Source organism: Anabrus simplex, chromosome 3, assembly GCF_040414725.1.
Source record: "Anabrus simplex isolate iqAnaSimp1 chromosome 3, ASM4041472v1, whole genome shotgun sequence".
Taxonomy (NCBI): domain Eukaryota; kingdom Metazoa; phylum Arthropoda; class Insecta; order Orthoptera; family Tettigoniidae; genus Anabrus; species Anabrus simplex.
The window spans coordinates 264,866,011-264,885,204 of record NC_090267.1 but is presented as its reverse complement, the minus strand read 5'-3'; the positions used below and the strand labels follow the sequence as shown (position 1 = coordinate 264,885,204).

Below are 19,194 nucleotides of genomic sequence, written 5' to 3'. Positions count from 1 at the left end.
TTTGGGCTGGGAAGACTTGGGAGAAAGAAGGCGAGCTGCTCGACTAAGTGGTATGTTGCATAAAACCAGTTTCATGTTTTTACCCGTATTGAACTTACTACTAGTATTTATAATTCTTGTTTTTATTATTGAATTGAATGGATAATAAAAACAAGAATTGTAAATAATAATAAGTGGTACGTTCCGAGTTGTCAGTGGAGAGATGGCGTGGGAGGACATCAGTAGATGAATAGGTTTGGGTGGTGTCTGTAAAAGTAGGAAAGATCACAATATGAAGATAAAGTAGGAATTCAAGAAGACAAGGTGGGGCAAATATTCGTTTATAGGAAGGGGAGTTAGGGATTGGAATAACTTACCAAGGGAATTGTTCAATAAATTTCCAATTTCTTTGCAGTCATTTAAGAAAAGGCTAGGAAAACAGCAGATCGGAAATCTGCCACCTGAGCGACTGCCCTAAATGCAGATCAGTAGTGATTGATTGATTGATTGATTGATTGATTGATTGATTGATTGATTGATTGATTGATTGATTGATTGATTGATATTTTATTACTCCTGTTTGAAAGGGGTAAATGAAATTGCAATATTTGGCTTATATAAATGGACATACATAATCTAATCAAATACAGTGTTCAAATCAGTTACTAAACTGTAATAATCATCATCGCCCAAGAATCTACTACGCTGGCCTAGCAGGGGGAGTGGTGATACTCCCACGTGGTGCATTCCAGGTGGCAGATAGTGGGGTCCCAACTGTCTTGCCGGCAGACTTGAGCGAAATAAAATAGTTCTCATGGACCAAATGTATAACCCTGTGTGGGTGGGCTGCGCAAACAAAAAATACACCCTTGGTATCCCCTGCCTGTCGTAAGGGGCAAACAAGGGATGATGATATTAGAACCCTGTGATCACTTGTGATTAGTACCGTTATCTGCAATACACCATGGGTCGATCGACGTTACTTCCATCTAGTACCACCTTGCGAGGAAAACCATGGGTCTACATTACATAGGACCAGTAACATTATGAGAGATACACTGTGGGTGTGGGTGTTGTTTTTTATAAGTGTCATCGCGTGCATTTCAGCGGTCGGTTCCACTGTGCTTAGAATAGGTCCACGTTACCTAGTAGTACCACTGTAGAAGGAACACCATGGTTCTTCGTTGCCTGTGGTTGGCACCAGTTTGTGAGAGAACACACAGGTTTGACTGTTCCCTTGATAAGTACCACTGTGATGAAAACTATGGGTCTGTGTTGCCTGAGAGTAATACCATTATGTGAGGAACACCATGGATTTGTGTTACTTGTGGGCATTACCATAATGTGTAATTTAGTGTGGGTCTACATTGCCTATGATTATTAGCACTATATGAGCAGCACCATGAGTATACGTGGCCTGTGATTAGTTCCACTAAGTGGGGAACACCACTGGAATACTGGCACCTGTGATTAGTCCCATCATAGTGAATAGAAAGAGGAAGTGAGAGCACTTTGACTCGCTTCCCATTACAGCAATGGAGAAACTAGTGGCTACAGTGCGGAGATTTGCCACTGCAGCGCAACGATCGCTTTGGGTGAACAGATGGCATTATATATACTGGGTGCGTGCTTTTTTACTCGTAGTGGAAGTGAATTTTTTTTTTTTAATTCTGAGAATAAGGTGGAGCTATAAGCCAGGAGCTATCCCTCACATTTTTCCTAACCTACCGCCCTATTTAAGCAATGAACATTAAAACAAGAATAATAGTTATCACCACCTTTCCAATACTTATCTTTCCTATATTTAGGAAATAAACATTACAACAGGCGTTGTAAGATGGGACATGTTTCGCTTAACAGTAGTAAGCATCATCAGCCGAAAATAAATATTAGCCTAAAGTTAGGTCAGGGCCCTGAACCTAGTGTCCTTAACATATATGGCACCCTAAGAATCAACATTTATATTTATAAAATGAAAATAGGCTTAAAACTAGTGTGAAAAAACATGGAATGTTACAACATGGCTAAGAGAAAAAACACAATCGAGTTGAGACAGAGGATAAGAACAGAAAGTAGGCTATAATACAGAGCTGGTAGTGAAATAATTAAAATCATTACGATATCATTGTTGCCAGTCGGTCAATCAGAATGTTCAAACATAAAAACAAGCGTGAAAATATATAAGAGTGTTCATCATGGCTGAGTTAGAAAGAACACGTAATCGTGTTGCCAGAGGTAAAAACATAAGGTACAACATAGAGTTGGCAGTGTAGTATCAAACTCATGGCTGCCAGTCAGTTAATAAGAATGTTCATATATAACAAAACATAATGGTTATATTCTTTTAAGTGAAGAAATAATTAAATCCCACTCTTGTATAGATACGTGAGAACGGGCGAGAGAAATCATATGTTGTAGCAGACATGGAGTAGTAACACTTCAAACAGGATTGATCACGCCTGAAGCCGCTTCATTTTTGCTGGGAGTTCAAGACCAAAACGGAAAAAAATAAGATGCCAAGTGCGTGAACTGAAATCTCTTATGTTGGATGAGCGTTGAGCGGAGACATTAGCCGTTGAGGGGGTCTTGTTACATTTATGCCCATTGCTGCGTGTGTTATATCTGTGTGCTTGCCTAGGCAAAGAGTAAGTAAGAGTATGAGTAATGTAAGAGCTCTGTATTATAGTCTACTTTCTGTTCTTATCCTCTGTCTCAACTCGATTGTGTTTTTTCTCTTAGCCATGTTGTAACATTCCATGTTTTTTCACACTAGTTTTAAGCCTATTTTCATTTTATAAATATAAATGTTGATCCTTAGGGTGCCATATATGTTAAGGACACTAGGTTCAGGGCTCTGACCTAACTTTAGGCTAAGATTTATTTTCGGCTGATGATGCTTACTACTGTTAAGCGAAACATGTCCCATCTTACAACGCCTGTTGTAATGTTTATTTCCTAAATATAGGAAAGATAAGTATTGGAAAGGTGGTGATAACTATTATTCTTGTTTTAATGTTCATATCTGATGTCCAATACGGTCTACAATGAGATTTATTACTATTTAAGCAAGTCGCTGAAAATTCGAAAAGCCCCATTAAAACAGGATTTACTCAAAGAACATGTTTAAAGATAAAAATTTCATTGTTCCGTATTGAAATTATTAACATTGAAAATTAAATAATTGAAGTTCAACCAATTCAATACATAAAAGAAAGAAATGTAGTAATTACATTCTTATTTAAATGGGACCGGTTTCGACCCTAGTCCAGGTCATCGTCAGCCGTAAAAACAAGAAGGCAAAATCACACAATGTTTATGAATATTGGAGAAATGGGTCAGTTTCACACTCTGTCAGGCACAAAGTCACAACACTATTAAATAATATATGAAGATTATAAATAAACTTGAAGTCGCAGACGAATAGATTTGTAGAAGCAAACCGCCAGTTCCCGGTGATCAGCGCGGCACATTCAAGGTCATGCGCATGACTGGCGGTTTGCTTCTACAAATCTATTCGTCTGCGACTTCAAGTTTATTTATAATCTTCATATATTATTTAATAGTGTTGTGACTTTGTGCCTGACAGAGTGTGAAACTGACCCATTTCTCCAATATTCATAAACATTGTGTGATTTTGCCTACTTGTTTTTACGGCTGACGATGACCTGGACTAGGGTCGAAACCGGTCCCATTTAAATAAGAATGTAATTACTACATTTCTTTCTTTTATGTATTGAATTGGTTGAACTTCAATTATTTAATTTTTAATGTCAAAGAACATGTTGGCAATGACAATATTAACTGTAGTAACTTAGAATGTATTGAACTAAATTTTCCCTTGACATCTAAAATACGTAATAGTGACGATAATGTAAAAATAAAAGAACCTGGTCTCAGTTTGTCCTGTAAAGTAGCTGATAGTGATGTTGATGCTTCTAGAAATACTCTAAATTTGAGGAGACAAGTTAAAAATCTTGGTAGGAATTTAATTAGAACCAAAAAGAAATTAGTTGCATGCAGAGCTAAATTAAAGCAGATTGCAAATAAAGTCAATGTGTGAAGTAAAGCTGAAGACAGTCTTAAGTTCCTTAGGAATAAACAAAAAATAATTGTGGACATAATGCTCAAAAAATGTAGCACCAGCACGAAACGTATGGGCTATTCTATTGAATTTATATTAGTTTGCTTTTGAAAATCAAATCCCATAAGGGTGACAGACATTGGTTTGAAGCATGAGTTACTTCCTCTCCCTACCGGAACTCATTTGAGATGACTATGCAAAGGGTTCAAATGTTATTATGGTATTAATGGAAATGCTGTGAATGTAATTAAAGATATTTATTTAAACAAGCAAGACAAAAACAAGCGACTAGGTATAGTGATTTTTGATGAAGTGAAATTGAGCGAAGACATTAGATTTAATACAACTGCACTGACATTTGATGGATTTGTTGATTTAGGAGATGAAACTCCCTGCGACAAAAAGAACGTCCTTGCCAATCATGCGCTTGTATTTATGTTTGTCCCTTTGTTGCACAACTTTATCCAGCCTGTAACAGTGTATGCTAGCAAGAATTCAACTCCTGGGGAACTATTGTCAAAACTAATAATTCATTTGGAACAAGCTGAGGTAAAAGTAATTTGTTTTACGTGTGATGGAAGTCAGTGTAATAAAAGAATTAATTTGGGAATTTCAGGGAAGAATGATAATATAAAATGCTCCATTGAGAAGCCGGCAGATCATCAAAGGTGAGTGAGGACATTTTTTCTTTCTTTTTTCTTTTTCAAGTTGCTTTACGTCGCGCTGACACAGATGGGTCTTATGGCGACGATGGGACAGGAAGGGACTAGGAGTGGGAAGGAAGTGGCCGTGGCCCCAGCATTTGCCTGGTGTGAAAATGGGAAACCACGGAAAACCATCTTCAGGGCTGCTGACAGTGGGGTTCGAACCCACTATCTCCCGAATACTAGATACTGGCCGCACTTAGGCGACTGCAGCTATCGAGCTCGGTGGCATTTTCTGATTCCATGCTTATTTTGCAGTGCATACGTAATTACAGTATTTCCATAGTAACGTTCTTTTGCTGTATAAAGGCAAAGAGGTGAATTACAACTTCTTTTTTTTTCCTCCAAGGTTTCGGACAGCATAATGCTTTCGATTGTGAGTTAAAACTTTTTGGATATGTCTTGGATAGTGTGAAATGTGCATAATAGTTTCAACTATATCTCAATACTTTGTAAGTCATTTCAGAATTACTGATGTTGAAATCTTTTAAGAGGATAACATTAAGCCATTAAATTAGTATGTTTACCAGCTTCCTCTATTCAAGTATTCCTGGACTGTACACACATGGCATATGAGAGGGATTAATTCAAAGGTCATTCTGTCAACTGGAAGACTTTGAGAATTTATTTTGTGTACGTTTTGTATAGTGCCGCACCCGCTTATTGTATTAACGTGAGCAGCGCTGTTCACTGATAGCTACACTAGCATACTCTGCCACCACCGCCTATTAACTACGAGAGAGAACTCGCTTCTTCTTTCCATACGCCATGGTCCCACTGTGTGAGGAACACCAAGGGTTTGTGTTGCTTGTGAGTAGTACCCTTATGTGCGAAACACCATAGGTTTGTGTTACCTGTGACTAGTGCCATTGTGTGTGACATACCATGGGTCTTTATTACCTGTGACTAGTGCTACCGTGCGAGAAACACCATAAGCTTACGTTACCTGTGATTAGTACCACTATAGAAGGAACACCGTGGTTCTGATTTACCAGTGATTAGTACTATTATGCGGGGCCGGTGACCTGGTTTTTGGACTCCTTTAGATAAGTATCATCCCAGTACTTAAGGCATTGTGAATAGGATCCACTGATTGTTTTTGTTTCACTACTTTAAGAAATATGGGTAAGTGGTTCCACCTATTCAATACTACAAAGTAGTATTAATACGTCACATATTTATTTGATCTCATTATTGGGACCGGTTTCGGCAACTATACTTGCCATCATCAGCCTAAGAAAATTGTTAAGTCATTCTGATAACTACACTAACATAATTTTAAAATTTATTTATGTTCAACTTGTTCTTAAACTAAGTTTTTCTCTCCATCACGTCATCAGACATCCTATAGATCTGTTTGCCTTTGGTTAGTGATGTTGGGTCTCCTTCGGTAGTCTTCCAGATCCCCATCCTTTGCATTTGACGTTTCCAGTTTTCTTGGTATTCACTGATGTAACTGATTATTGAATTCACATTCAGTTTCTTAGCATATCTTCATTTCTTTTATGATTGGCTGTAGCTCCATGGTGCAGAGCTCGCCGCATGACACTCAGGTGCCATAACTTTGAGACCTCTTACGATAAGCCTTTAGACACCCGGCATTGATCTTGAATTCTGAGAAGTCACTGTAACCTCTCAAATACATTTTTGATAACCTTTAAGACATTGTCCACATGTCACAGCATTTTCTGAAAGATCTTTCATAATCAGTATAAATACTGAGGTAAAAGCCCGTGAAACTGTTCAGCATCATGTGGTAATCGGCAATTAGAGAACAGTGTGCTGGTTGTGCTGTTTCATCATTTTCTACGTCACATGAGCAGGGGCACTCGTACTAATGGCTTTGTTCATAATCACCGGACAAACTCTGGGAGTTAGCATAAACTTTGATTCAGCGGGTGTTCTTGCCAGCTAATTATACTATATTTGTTATGGATTTTTTGTTGTTTGGCATGAACTATGCAGTGCAGCAATCATATGGAAGATAATTAAGTAAAGGACATTACTTGGCCATATATATATATTACAGAGGTGAATCGACAAAGGATTCTCTTGCTTAACTCGCTTGTCAACTTTTTAAAAAATGCTATTTGTTCAGAGCGTTGACCTAGAAAGATCTTTTGATCCTACTTGCACCATCTGTGAGGAACCTGTGTGTATTTTGTAAATGGTGGAAGTGTAAAGTGTTGAATGTGAGGAAAGAAACGTTAGGGTCAACACAAACACCCAGTCCCCAGGCCTGGGATATTAAACATTTACAATTAAAAACCTCTGACCCGGCCGGGAATCGAACCCGGGGCCGCCGGGTGACAGGCAGACGCGTTGCCCCCTACACCACGGGGCACTATTGGTAACAGCTTGTCAACTTGCTGCAAGTTGTAGAATGGAATTATACCTTTGTCCCCTTTTTTTTTGTTATACGCTGGCCATGTTAATTGCTTGATATTGTAAGATTCATTTTATATTCAAGTCGTCATTTTTTCTCAATCTTTACTAGGTTGTTTGTTCTCGGTTTTAATATTATTATTATTATTATTATTATTATTATTATTATTATTATTATTATTATTCTAATTACGGTTCCTAGTTTAAATGAGGCAGTTTGTTTCATCTTTGTTGAAAGTGGGGAAACATAGCTGTTTAATGTGAATAAAACCCTGGTTTTTAAAACAACTTTCGTTTTCTTTTAAAAATGTAGTTTCTAGTTTTTACTTTATCCTCTTCTTTTGACGTATTTACAATCTAGAGTTAGTAAGATTCTTACCAAAATCCAGCTAAATTATAAGAATCCCTGGCTGGACTATTTCTTGACTTGCGTTGGCCCAGAATTTGGACTGCGTACTCTACTTTCCCAGATCAAGCCTGGGATACCTCTTAGAATCTCTCTGATTATTTTCTAACCAGCGTATCTCCAACATTGTCTACCATAACACAGTTTGCTAACAGCTTATTGTATGCAAATTTCAAACTTTCACGTTGTACCGCTCATTGGGCTAAGTTCGGTTCTAAAACTACAGACCTGTTCTGCGTCAAAATATTACGCATTCTACAGTGCTTGTATTTCACTGAAAATATGGCTTATCATAATATTTGCTTATAGTATTAATTCACAACAATGAAACTGACCTTAAAGAGGTGCAATTGCTAAGATATGAAAAGGAAACCTAAATGCAAAAAATCATTATTTTTATTTTCTTGGTATTCATCACGGTTGCAATATTTTCATACCTTTACTTATGACAAAAAGGATTTGGAATATTACTTGCAAACTTGATTCATTTAACATTTTTCTAATACAGTGAAAAAGGAAAATGTCAGTGGCGGTCGTCTGGAAGTTACTCTGTGGAGAGTTGGTATGGAGATCATACTCTCAATGTCTTAAATGCTTTGTATTTGAATATTATCCTTATGACTTGGTTTTTACCTGAAGGAAAGGAAAGAGATAAAATGTAAAATATTTTTAAAAAATTAAAAAGGATTAAACTGCATAGGGCCAGAAAGAGCCAGGAAGCGAGTATATCACAAGCTGCTGACAGGGAGAGGCTGCTCACCTATGCCTCAGAATGTCAGCAACAACATGACAGAAATGTAATCGTGCACATGCTAAGTGATTGTTCATCAGCGATGGGTTCAACAGCTAGGTTTATTTATATAGGTAAAATTGGTTTTAGCATATTCTGAAGGAGGATCATTTCAGTTACTTACACTTGCAGGCTGAAGAACAAAAGATTGCAAACAAACTCTAGGAGAGGCTGAGTATTTCACCAATCATCAATACCACAAATTCTGAAGAAATATTGCACTTAGGGACACGGGGAGCGAGTTTTCTAATTTCTTCAGTTATTATCCAATTTTAATATATTTTGTCATACTGCATGTGTGTGTTATTCCATACTACAAAATTTTATTCCCCTTTCTTCAATAGTTTCTGAGATATTGATAAAAAAATTATTTAAACTATGCAACATTTCAAAATTCTCCTTGCACAAAACTAAGGAAGTTAGCACAATCATAAAATTATTTTCTGGTGTGTTGTTCCTGCACAAGTTAATTTAAGCATTCATTTTAACAGTCTTCTGTTACTTAATGTGATACAGAAAATTTTCTGATACATTTCTTTTCTCAAGAAAGTGTCATTTTTTTATGCTTGAAGTTTTTTCTGAGCTTTCCATTTGTGCAGAAACAAAAGTAATGCTTAAACTTATAGAACTTTCAGCAAAGAACATGCAGAAAAATGTACAGCTTGGTTGCTCTAAAACTGTTGAACAAGGAACACATTTTATCTTTAAAAATAGAAATAGGAAAAAAGTGCATTTTTATGAAAAGCAGTTTTTACACTATGTCAGCTTATCTTATCAACTTTTGAACCTTTATCTTGAGGCTGACCGAGCACGTTCATAAATCCTGCGACTGTCACGTTTCTTCAAAATTTCTTGTGTTACATGATGAACTTTTGTTGAGGACCTGAGTTCAATTGCAGCAGTGCATCCCATATTAAATTCTGCTACAGCATTGCAAACAGCAATACTTGTTATTTTCTGTGATATTGACTGTGACAACACCTCTTTTATAGTGGTACTTTCTGTTCCTAAAGCACACAGATGACTTGTGAATGTCTTAGAGTCCATACCTGACATTCCTGTAATGATGATGATGATGATGCTTGTTGTTTTAAGGGGCCTGACATCGAAGGTCATCGGCCCCTACATTCCTATAATAGCACTGAACTTTTCCATTCCCTTATACCCTAAACCTAGGCACTTGGCAGGAAGAAATTTGATTTAATTAGCTTGAAAATTGGAGAAAATACACTCGCTAGGCAAATCTATTAGAAGAGGGCTTTTTTTCTCTCTATTTGCTTCACGTCACATCGACACAGATAGGTCTTATGGCGACGATGGGATAGGAAAGGCCTAGGAGTTGGAAGGAAATGGCCGTGGCCTTAATTAAGGTACAGCCCCAGCATTTGCCTGGTGTGAAAATGGTAAACCACGGAAAACCATCTTCAGGGCCGCCGACAGTGGGGCTCGAACCCACAATCTCCCGATTACTAGATACTGCAACATCAAATAGAAGACGTAATAACCACTGTAGCTGAAGTAGAATCTAATATAGGGAAATTGCCTTTAGAATCGCAAAGTGATACAAGATTCGAAGTTAAAAAGAAACTTCCAACCTTAGTAAAAGAAATAAATAACAACTTAAATTCCGACCTCGCTAAACAAATAAAAGAATTAAAAACTAAAATCAACGAAAGCAACATAATAGCAACCAAAGCTGATAAAGGAGAAACTACAGTTATTTTAAATAAGCAAGATTACATTAAGAAAACAGAAGAATTTTTCTCAAATGGAGCCTATTCGATAATACAGAAAGATCCTACAATCAAAATTCAACGAAACCTAAAGAAATTACTTAAAAATTCATCTTTTCTCTTTAATGATCTAGAATGTAAGAAGCTGATAAATATGAATCCCAAGATACCGACAGCCAGAGCCATGCCTAAAATCCATAAAGCTAACATACCTATGCGACCTATAATCAACTGCATGAATAGCCCAACATATAAGACCTCTAAATTTGTACATCATTTTTTTTAAAAGCACTATAAATTTTACAATAATTCTACAATTAATAATTCAATAGAATTCTGTGATAAACTAAATAAATTCGAACTGCAACCACATCATAAAATGTGTTCATATGATATAACTAACATGTACCCTTTCGTACCGATCAACGAAACCATTAATACAATCAAAATAAATTTATTCAATCATAGTAAATTAAGTAAGTGTGAAATAGAAGAATTCATAAATGAATTAAGATTTACTTTAAATAATAATTACTTCACATTTAATCAAAAGATATATCAGCAAATGTGCTTAGGAATGGGTGACCCTGCATCAGGTATACTAGCTAACATTTATATGGATCATTTAGAACATGTTAAAATTTTAAATAACATAGATGGACTAAACCGTTGGCTGAGATACGTGGATGACATGTTTGTTATAATAGACAGTAAACTGAACAATAGTGATAATATAATCACAGCAATAGAACCAGCTTTTGGGTGGTTAGGCCGTGATAATATTTTGGATTTTTTAAATAAATTAGAAAGTAATATAAAATTCACTAAGGAAGATGAAAGGAACAATTCATTAAGTTTCCTAGATGTAAATGTGAAGAGAGCAGGAAACAAATTTGACTTCCAAATTTATAGAAAACCGACGTTTACTCCAGTAACGATAAAAAACGAGTCACTCCACCCCAACTCTCACAAACAGGCAGCATTTTTGAGTTTGGTTTACAGGGCCCTAAAAATTCCATTAACAAACAAGAATTTAAAGAAAGAACTTGATTTAATAAAAGATCTAGCACTCAATAACGGTTACAAAATAGAAATGATTAACAAAATCATTAATAAGGTGAAAATAAAATTGGCCACTAATCTTGCACCAGATAAAAATAAAAAATCCAAATTTGCAACTTTCACATTTACTAACCCAGCTATATACCAAAATCACTAATACCATCAAAAAACAAAATATTAACATTGCCTTCAAGACCCAAAACACGAACCGAAACGTTTTCTTCAACCACAATAAAGTTAATATAAATAGTAATCAATATCAAGGATCTGGAATATATAGGCTCAAGTGCGCAGAATGCAATCTTTCATACGTTGGACAGACTGGCCGAAGCTTTATAATAAGATATCTCGAACATGTAAATGCAGCCAAACACAGGAAACATTCTGCAATGAGTACACACATGCGAGAAACTGGACACAGTTTTACAGCTATTGAAAGGGATTTAAAAATCTTAAGAAGAGTAGAAAAAGGAAAAAAAAAATGATGGAATTGGAAAACATATTCATTCATTTAGATCAACAATACAATAAAAATAAAAACCTAAATGACAAAATAGAAATAAAGAATCCCACTTATTACAATTACCGGAACTAATACAAATACTCAAATCAGATATAAATAAATTCTATAAACATTTTAATCCGATAAAAGTTAATGGCTTATTGATACAAACAAACTCAACTCCTCCCCTCACTTCTCTTAGACTATTCCCTCCACAGTCTACTGCAGCTATCAATACGCCGCCTACCTTAACTTCCCCTTCCCCCTCCCCGCCAAAACGTAAACTCATCCACACTCACTCATACAACACAAGAAGTGCAAACAGGACAACAAGTAGTTCTCAAGAGGCTAGGAGTAACACCAAACAATTACGCAGCAGAAAGGAAATTAAGTGACAATTCTTCCAATAAGATGTTATACAGAAATACAATCAAAACCATAAACATATAATTTTTATCTTTCATTACAGATACACCAACGAGCCATTATGGAACGTTCGAGAACATTTTAAATCCAATATCACATCAGAAAGTGTTTCATCAACAAGTTTGTTCACGAACAATTTTACCCCATTGATAATATAAATTAATACCAATACATTTTATAAATGTTACTCCAGCAACGAGAACAAGTCTATCGACCATAATGACAATTATCAACTGCAGAAAATATTCAATACTGTTATGAAGTTTTAATGACAATTATACAAGTTAAGCAACAGGAATCAACACAACTAGCCAGATCTCAAAAGTTTATTTTATTCTTATTTTTAAACAATTTTAAAAGATGTTCACCAGATGAGTTTCGGCAATAAAATGTTAGACTGAAGAAGATTTTAGACAAAAAGTGTTAGCTTAAGACATAGCTTTATTGTTGTGTGACTTTTAAGATGTTATAAGATTATCAATTAGTTTTATAGGAGTAATCTTGAACCAAAAGAATTGTTTTATGATCTTATACAATCTTAGATTAATGATAGTTTGGCTGATGATGCTCACGAAAAGGAGTGAAACATGTACCATATAAACATCATAATAAATATGTAAGTTTGTAATATATTTTTATTGTATTGAAAAGGTGGCAATTGGCAAAACTAAAGGAATTGTATCACTACTAGATACTGGCCGCACTTAAGCGACTGCAGCTATCGAGCTCGGTAAGAGGGCTTTCAAACACCCATGCACCGGACATAAAACCTGCAGTATACCCTCAAAAATGTCGGCGTATGGAAAAAGATATCGCCAATTGTTCCGCAAATGTCAGAGGTGTATTTATGATGAAAAAAAAGAAAATAAATTTTTATTTTTATTTTCACAATTTTTGGCTAAATTTCACTCTGTCTTTTAATGTATTTCAATATATTTTTGAGAAAGAACTCTCACATTTTGAGTGTATAAGCTCATAAGTGATGTACTGTGACTTTAATTTACAGGTGGTGAAGGTAGGAAGAGGAGCCTACGCTCACATCGCCTTCCCAACTCCGTGGATGGGCATGAGCCATCAAGTAGCTTACTTTCTGCTATCAACTGCACTGATACAAATGGCATTAGCAAGCTTACTGTGAGAAATGTAGGAAGAGTTGGTAACCATGACTCAGGATTTCCCTTTACTCCAATCAAACAAGAAGCTACTAATTCTTACAACAACTTATCCAGGTTAGTGCAGCCATAGAATAAAATGTAACTTGAAATGAACTGGATTGATGGATAACTTGTATTTGAAACTATTTAGAATGTTGGTAAAATATGCCATTGTGTACACAAAATTAACTGTATTGTTGAGGGTTATTGGGGTCCTTAAACTAAAATGACTACTGAAAGCTTTTATTTATAGCTAGTTACAAGTACCCTCAAGTTTGAGTTTTTCACTTCATGCAGTTGAAACTAACTTGGCCGACCAAATAGCACTCCAGCATGTCGAACTCCTGCAGCAGGCTTCTCGTAGAGCATTGTCATTCCCTGAGAAGTTAATTCCACAACCAACACTCGAAACTCCCTATAGCCAGCTGACTGACTTGCTCGCTGCTGCCACTTTCCCGAATCACTTGCTTACTGTCTCATGGCTGCCTCTCGCTCCTATGCAACTGACTGAAGCTTCGCTCTTTTATTGTAGATAAAAAGTCTTGCAGTTTCTGATTCTGGGTTATTCAAAGCAACTGTCCATTGTTAGTTTCCAGCATCATCAGAAAGAGCCTTGCAGCTTTATTATTTCGTGCCTCCCTCTTCAATTCACCGGAGCTATTGTTTTGCTTTCCACTGTGCCTCTTGTCACCTCAAACCTCCCCCTTGCCGACAAAACAAACACACACTGTCTCTCTCTCTCAATTTAATATCATTGTCTTCATTATCACAGTATCATCATCAAGGTGATCCTATCCCTTCTATTGTCCACTTTTCTCCTGTTTCTTTTATACACTCGTTTCAGCTATCTGTGTGTTAGCCTTCATCTAAGTCATCTTCATCCTAATGTATATCCCACACAGGTGCAAGGTCTGCTTGTTGATTTGCCTTCCACCATTTCACTCAATCTAAGGCATCATCGGGGCTGACATTCATTACATGCATCTTCAGTGAGATGGTCAAGCCATTGCTTTGTAGGGTGGCCACATGGCTGTCGTTTATCAAGTGACGTGGTATGCCACCTTAGCATGTGCAGTCTTGCTGCTTCTGACAATATGGCCATACCAGGGGAGTTTCCTCTCACCCATCTTGTCTGTAATAGGTGCTCTTCTTCTCTTTCCTTCCATTTTCATATTGAACATCTCTCATGATATTTTTGTCATTCATTCTCTTCATGTTCCCATACCATTTTAATTTACATTATGCATTTACCCTCACTGACTGTTTCTATAACTTGTCCATTTTTCCAACACCCTGTCTTATCACTCCAATTCTGTTCCTTAGGTACTTCATTTCACAGGTCTTGCTTTTATTATCCTTGTTCTGATACATACATTAGTAAGGTTACACTATCTTGTGAAAAATTCATTTAATTTATGTACCCCTTCTTGGCTTCAAATTAAATTTCATTCCTGTTTCTCCAACTTTCCTCAGACACAAATAACCAAAAGTTTTTACTCTGCATTCTCTTTTTCACACGTTACTATTTTCTTTCTTATGCTTGTGAAGAAGAAAAAGAAAACTCATGTAGTTTTTATACACGTTTCAACAGATTTTCAGGTGGTGTATTTTGTTTATTTAATTTAATTAGAAAAGAGTGAAGATAGGGAGTTACCACATATCTGCTGCTTTTGAGTATGTGGTTATGCATCATTCACAATGTTATGCTTGAAAATTAGGGGCCGTTTCAATGAATCTTCAGTCTTGGTATGAAAGTGTAGGATAAGGTTAATACAAGCAAGAGGAAGGAACAAAATCATATTACAGTAGAACCTCGATAATTTGAAATCGGTTAATTCAAAATCTTGCCTAATTCAAAGAAACTCTCGTTCCCGGAAACATGAGGTACGGTTTTGCATGTTACTTAAATTGTTTAATTTGAATAACAATGTCGGTTCCGTTACCAAAATTCAGACTTTTAACCCTCTACTGGTGACGTATTCCGAGAGGAACATAACTGGTGACATGGTGTTTGAGAGACGTCTATAATTTGAGCATTTTTAATGGAATTATATTTCATTAAGACAAGGTTTATTCATTTTATATTGAAAAGGCGTATTTTAAGGAATGTTAATACATTTTATTACCAACTCCACTGCACCAAAAAGTTTTTAAAAAAGAATCTGAATCCAAATGTATGTTGCTTTATGAAGAATAAATCTATGTTTGACCTAAAAGTGTATCAGCATTCCTAATATGCCTCTGAATGGCTCTGAAACTATTTTCTTACACAGACTGGAACATAATTATTTGAGAAAACATAAATTTATCACACATTCACTGAAACTACAGAAACCTGCAATGCCCTAATTAAAATATTCAGAAATATGCTAAATATTTATAATTTGTCTTATTTAATTTATTTTTCATCAAATATATACTCGAATCACCTATTATATTTGTTTGCATGTTTTCACTAATCAAGAGAAAGTTTTTACTTCCTCATACCTGCCAACCCTTTTGATTTACCTGGAAACTTTCCGATTTTTAACTCGTCTTCCGGTTTTCCTATTTATTTTTATTTCTTCCTATTTTTGACCAATATAACCTCCAGGGCCTATTCCACAAAAGTATGGTCTTGTACATTACAAGTTACTAGTGTGGGTTCTTGTAATGTATGGAGTTGTACATTTCTGTTCCACAAAAGATTGATAGTCTCTTGTATATTACCAGTGAATTGTTACAAGTTTTACAAGTGACGACATATCAATAAACATACTACGTCATAGCATGAATCAGCTGTTTATCTTCGTATTCCATTCATTGAATTAGGTTATGCTTGCCTCATTTATCGTAATATCGTATTTTACTGTAAGTTATGCAGCAAAGATTGAAAGAACTAATATTCCTGTAAATTTTTTAATGCTACGATGTTATTTTTCAGTTTATTTCTTTGATGATAGGAAATTACTCCGTTATCACCTATTCTGTTCTTCCGCGATCCTCGCGTATGTTCTACGAGAGTCTAACATACCTACCTTGGTCTGTCATTAGGAATCAGATGCCGCTAATAACGATATTCGGCCGCCAAACTTAATTGTTACGAAATTGCAAACTCTGCATGAATTGTTAAAATGATGTCAAGAGAAACAAAGTTATTCATTTTGAAGGAAATAGAAGGTAGGAAAGATATTTGTTTCGGTGGATTCAGCGAGAGTCTGAAAAAACAAGACAAAATAAATGGTTGGATGGAAATATTTGACTTGGGAAAAGCTCATGGAGCTTTTGAGGGGAAAAGTTGGACGTATGTAAGAGATATTCTGCTCATTAATGATTCCAGGAATGTCCTTCTTGGAATATGTTTTTTTTTTTTCAGTATTTTCAGGCCAACAAACAATTTGAGGAAATTTTATATCATTTATTGCAGCTACCACAGACCGAAGATTTTGCCATCCCAAGCATATCTGCAGTACCATGGTACTGACCACCATTTCCTAGCCAATGTAATGTTGTTAGTAAATGTTGTTTAGCAGAGAGAGATTTATTTCTGTTCGTAGGATATTTTAAGCTATGGCCAATATCTATCAAAAGTTCTTCCACTTGTATTGTGCTTAACCTAAAACGTTCATTGTATTCAAATACAGTGTTAAACTGGAAGTTTATTCTTTCCCTGTACAGACGATAGTTTTCATTTTCATCACCATCACTATCACTACTGCTAGACCACATATTTATCAAAATGTATCCAAAATAAGCGTATTTAAATAGCACTAGTACATTTATATATTATTGTCCTTTCACTGGTAGAGAATTCTTCTCAATTCGCTAGTAAGTTACAAGTACTAGTACTTTTGTGGAACACGCCTATAAAAATTCACTAGTAATTTGTAAGTATGGAGTAGTAAAGTACAACTGTAGAAAATTCTTTTGTGGAACAGAAACTCTGGTATTTGTACAAGTTACTAGAGAATTTACTTGTAATGTACAAGACCATACTCTTGTGGAACAGGCCCCAGTACGGTCAGTACTCTTCCCCTAGGACGAATTCTTATGTGCTTGTGTAATTTATGCAACCTCATTTTTAAGCATATTTACCGGTATTTGATGCTTTATTTGGTGGGCGAATCATCCGTCGCCTTCGTGTATCGTATTTCCTGCTCACTACAGCAGCGTGTGTGCTGTTCAGGTGGGAATTTGGGACGGCAATCGTCCTACGAGTCAGAGAAGGTCATGCGCACTAGCGACTGCTAGGGACTTCGTTGATCGGGACGAAAGAGTGAGTTTGTTATTGTATGGTTCGCGCCCTCGTTTCTGTGCGTAGTTTCATTGGAGTTTTAGACCATGTATTTTTCCTTGTGGTTCTGTGCTTTTCCCCCTGTCGAAGTCATATGTTAATAATGTAAGAGACATATTGATCTGTTTTGTATGTGGTAGTTTCGCGTATTTCAGTGCTTTTGTGTTGATCAGAGTTCATAATTTTAATGACTTCAATGTATTTCAGAGAGTTGTGTCGGTGACAGTTTGTGGTATTTTCTTTTCACATGATGACTACAAAACGTAACAAACGTTATCTCCAAGTGTTCAGGGATACCTATAAAACTGAATTTCTGTTCATTTTACAGTCTAATAAAGGAAACTATTATGCATTTTGTTGTGTGTGTCAGTATGATATTAATATCTCGCATGGAGGGAAAACAGATATTGTAGCTCACAGTGTCGCACAGAAACACAAAGATAGTGCTAGCTGTCTCGAGAGGAACAAAAAATTACTTAAATTTTTTTGTTGGTGGGAATGAAGATGATGCAGTCACTCGAGCAGAATGTTTGTTCACGGCGTTCATTGTCGAACATAACCTTGCATTGTCTTGTTCTGATCACGCAGGGCCATTGTTCAGAAAGATGTTCCCAGATTCAGACATTGCGAAGAAATATGCGTGTGCTAGAACAAAAACATTGCCATAATCAATGAAATGGCCCGTGATGCAGATAGTAAGGTGATTCAAACTTTACAGACTGAACCTTTTGCGATTTCAACTGATGGTAGCATTGATAAAGATAGTAAGCTCTATCCTATCGTCGTCTCGTTTTTCAACAAAGAATTGAAAAAGATTGAAAATCGTTTGCTATCCATGGAAAATTTGGAAGGCAATTCTACTGGTATTAATATTGCTAATTTGCCCCTGGATGTTCTGAAAAGATATGACGTTCCGATGGTGAACTGTATAGCTTTTAGCGCAGATAATGCTTCTGTTATGATGGGAAGAAAAAACAGTGTTGCTGCTAAACTAAGAGAGCAGTGCGAAAACATTATTATGGGATGCCCATGTCATTTGATTAATTTGGCTGTCATGAAGGGTGCAGACTCCCTTCCTGTCAAAATTGATGAGATGCTAATTGATATTTATTATTATTTAGACAAAAGCTCGAAGAGAAAAGATTGTCTCAAAACGTATCAAGCTTTGTACCAAACTGATGTTAGAAAAATATTAAAGCATGTGTGTACATGCTGGTTATCCTTGGGGAAATGTTTGGAAAGATTGATTTCAGAGTGGGAGCCACTTCAGAGTTTTTTTAAGGATGAGGTAAAGCTGTCCAATGGCACAGACACATCTCTGAAGTATTTTCAAATTCCCAAGCTAAAGGCACATGAAGATACAGAAATGGAACATGGTCCTTGTGTCAGTAGAGTACAAGACCAAGCTACTGTTATTTCAGGAAAAAGGAAGGCGGAGAGTAGTTCATCTCCATCTGTGAAGAAAATAAAGCAGTCTAGTTGCACTGTCAGTATTTCACGAGAGGAGAGACTATTTCTTTTTCTGTCTTCAAACTTTAATAAAGCATTTTGCTCATTTCTGGCATTTATCATCCCTACATTTGAGAAAACTAATAAAAGTTCTTCAGTCGCAAGCACCTCACATTCATGTCATAAGATCAATGCTGACGGATATGTTGAAGGACATTCTGTGTAGGTTTGTTAAGCCAGTGGTTATAAA

General features: G+C 36.1%; 1 protein-coding gene across 1 annotated transcript in view; it reads left to right on the top strand.

Moving 5' to 3' along the window:
• msl-3 (male-specific lethal 3) overlaps positions 1-19,194 on the top strand; it is a 222,170-nt gene that overhangs the window by 143,369 nt on the left and 59,607 nt on the right. Inside the window, exon 9 of the mRNA XM_067143009.2 lies at positions 13,075-13,297. Coding sequence (XP_066999110.2) covers positions 13,075-13,297 — 223 coding nt within the window. The remainder of the gene's footprint in view (positions 1-13,074; positions 13,298-19,194) is intronic.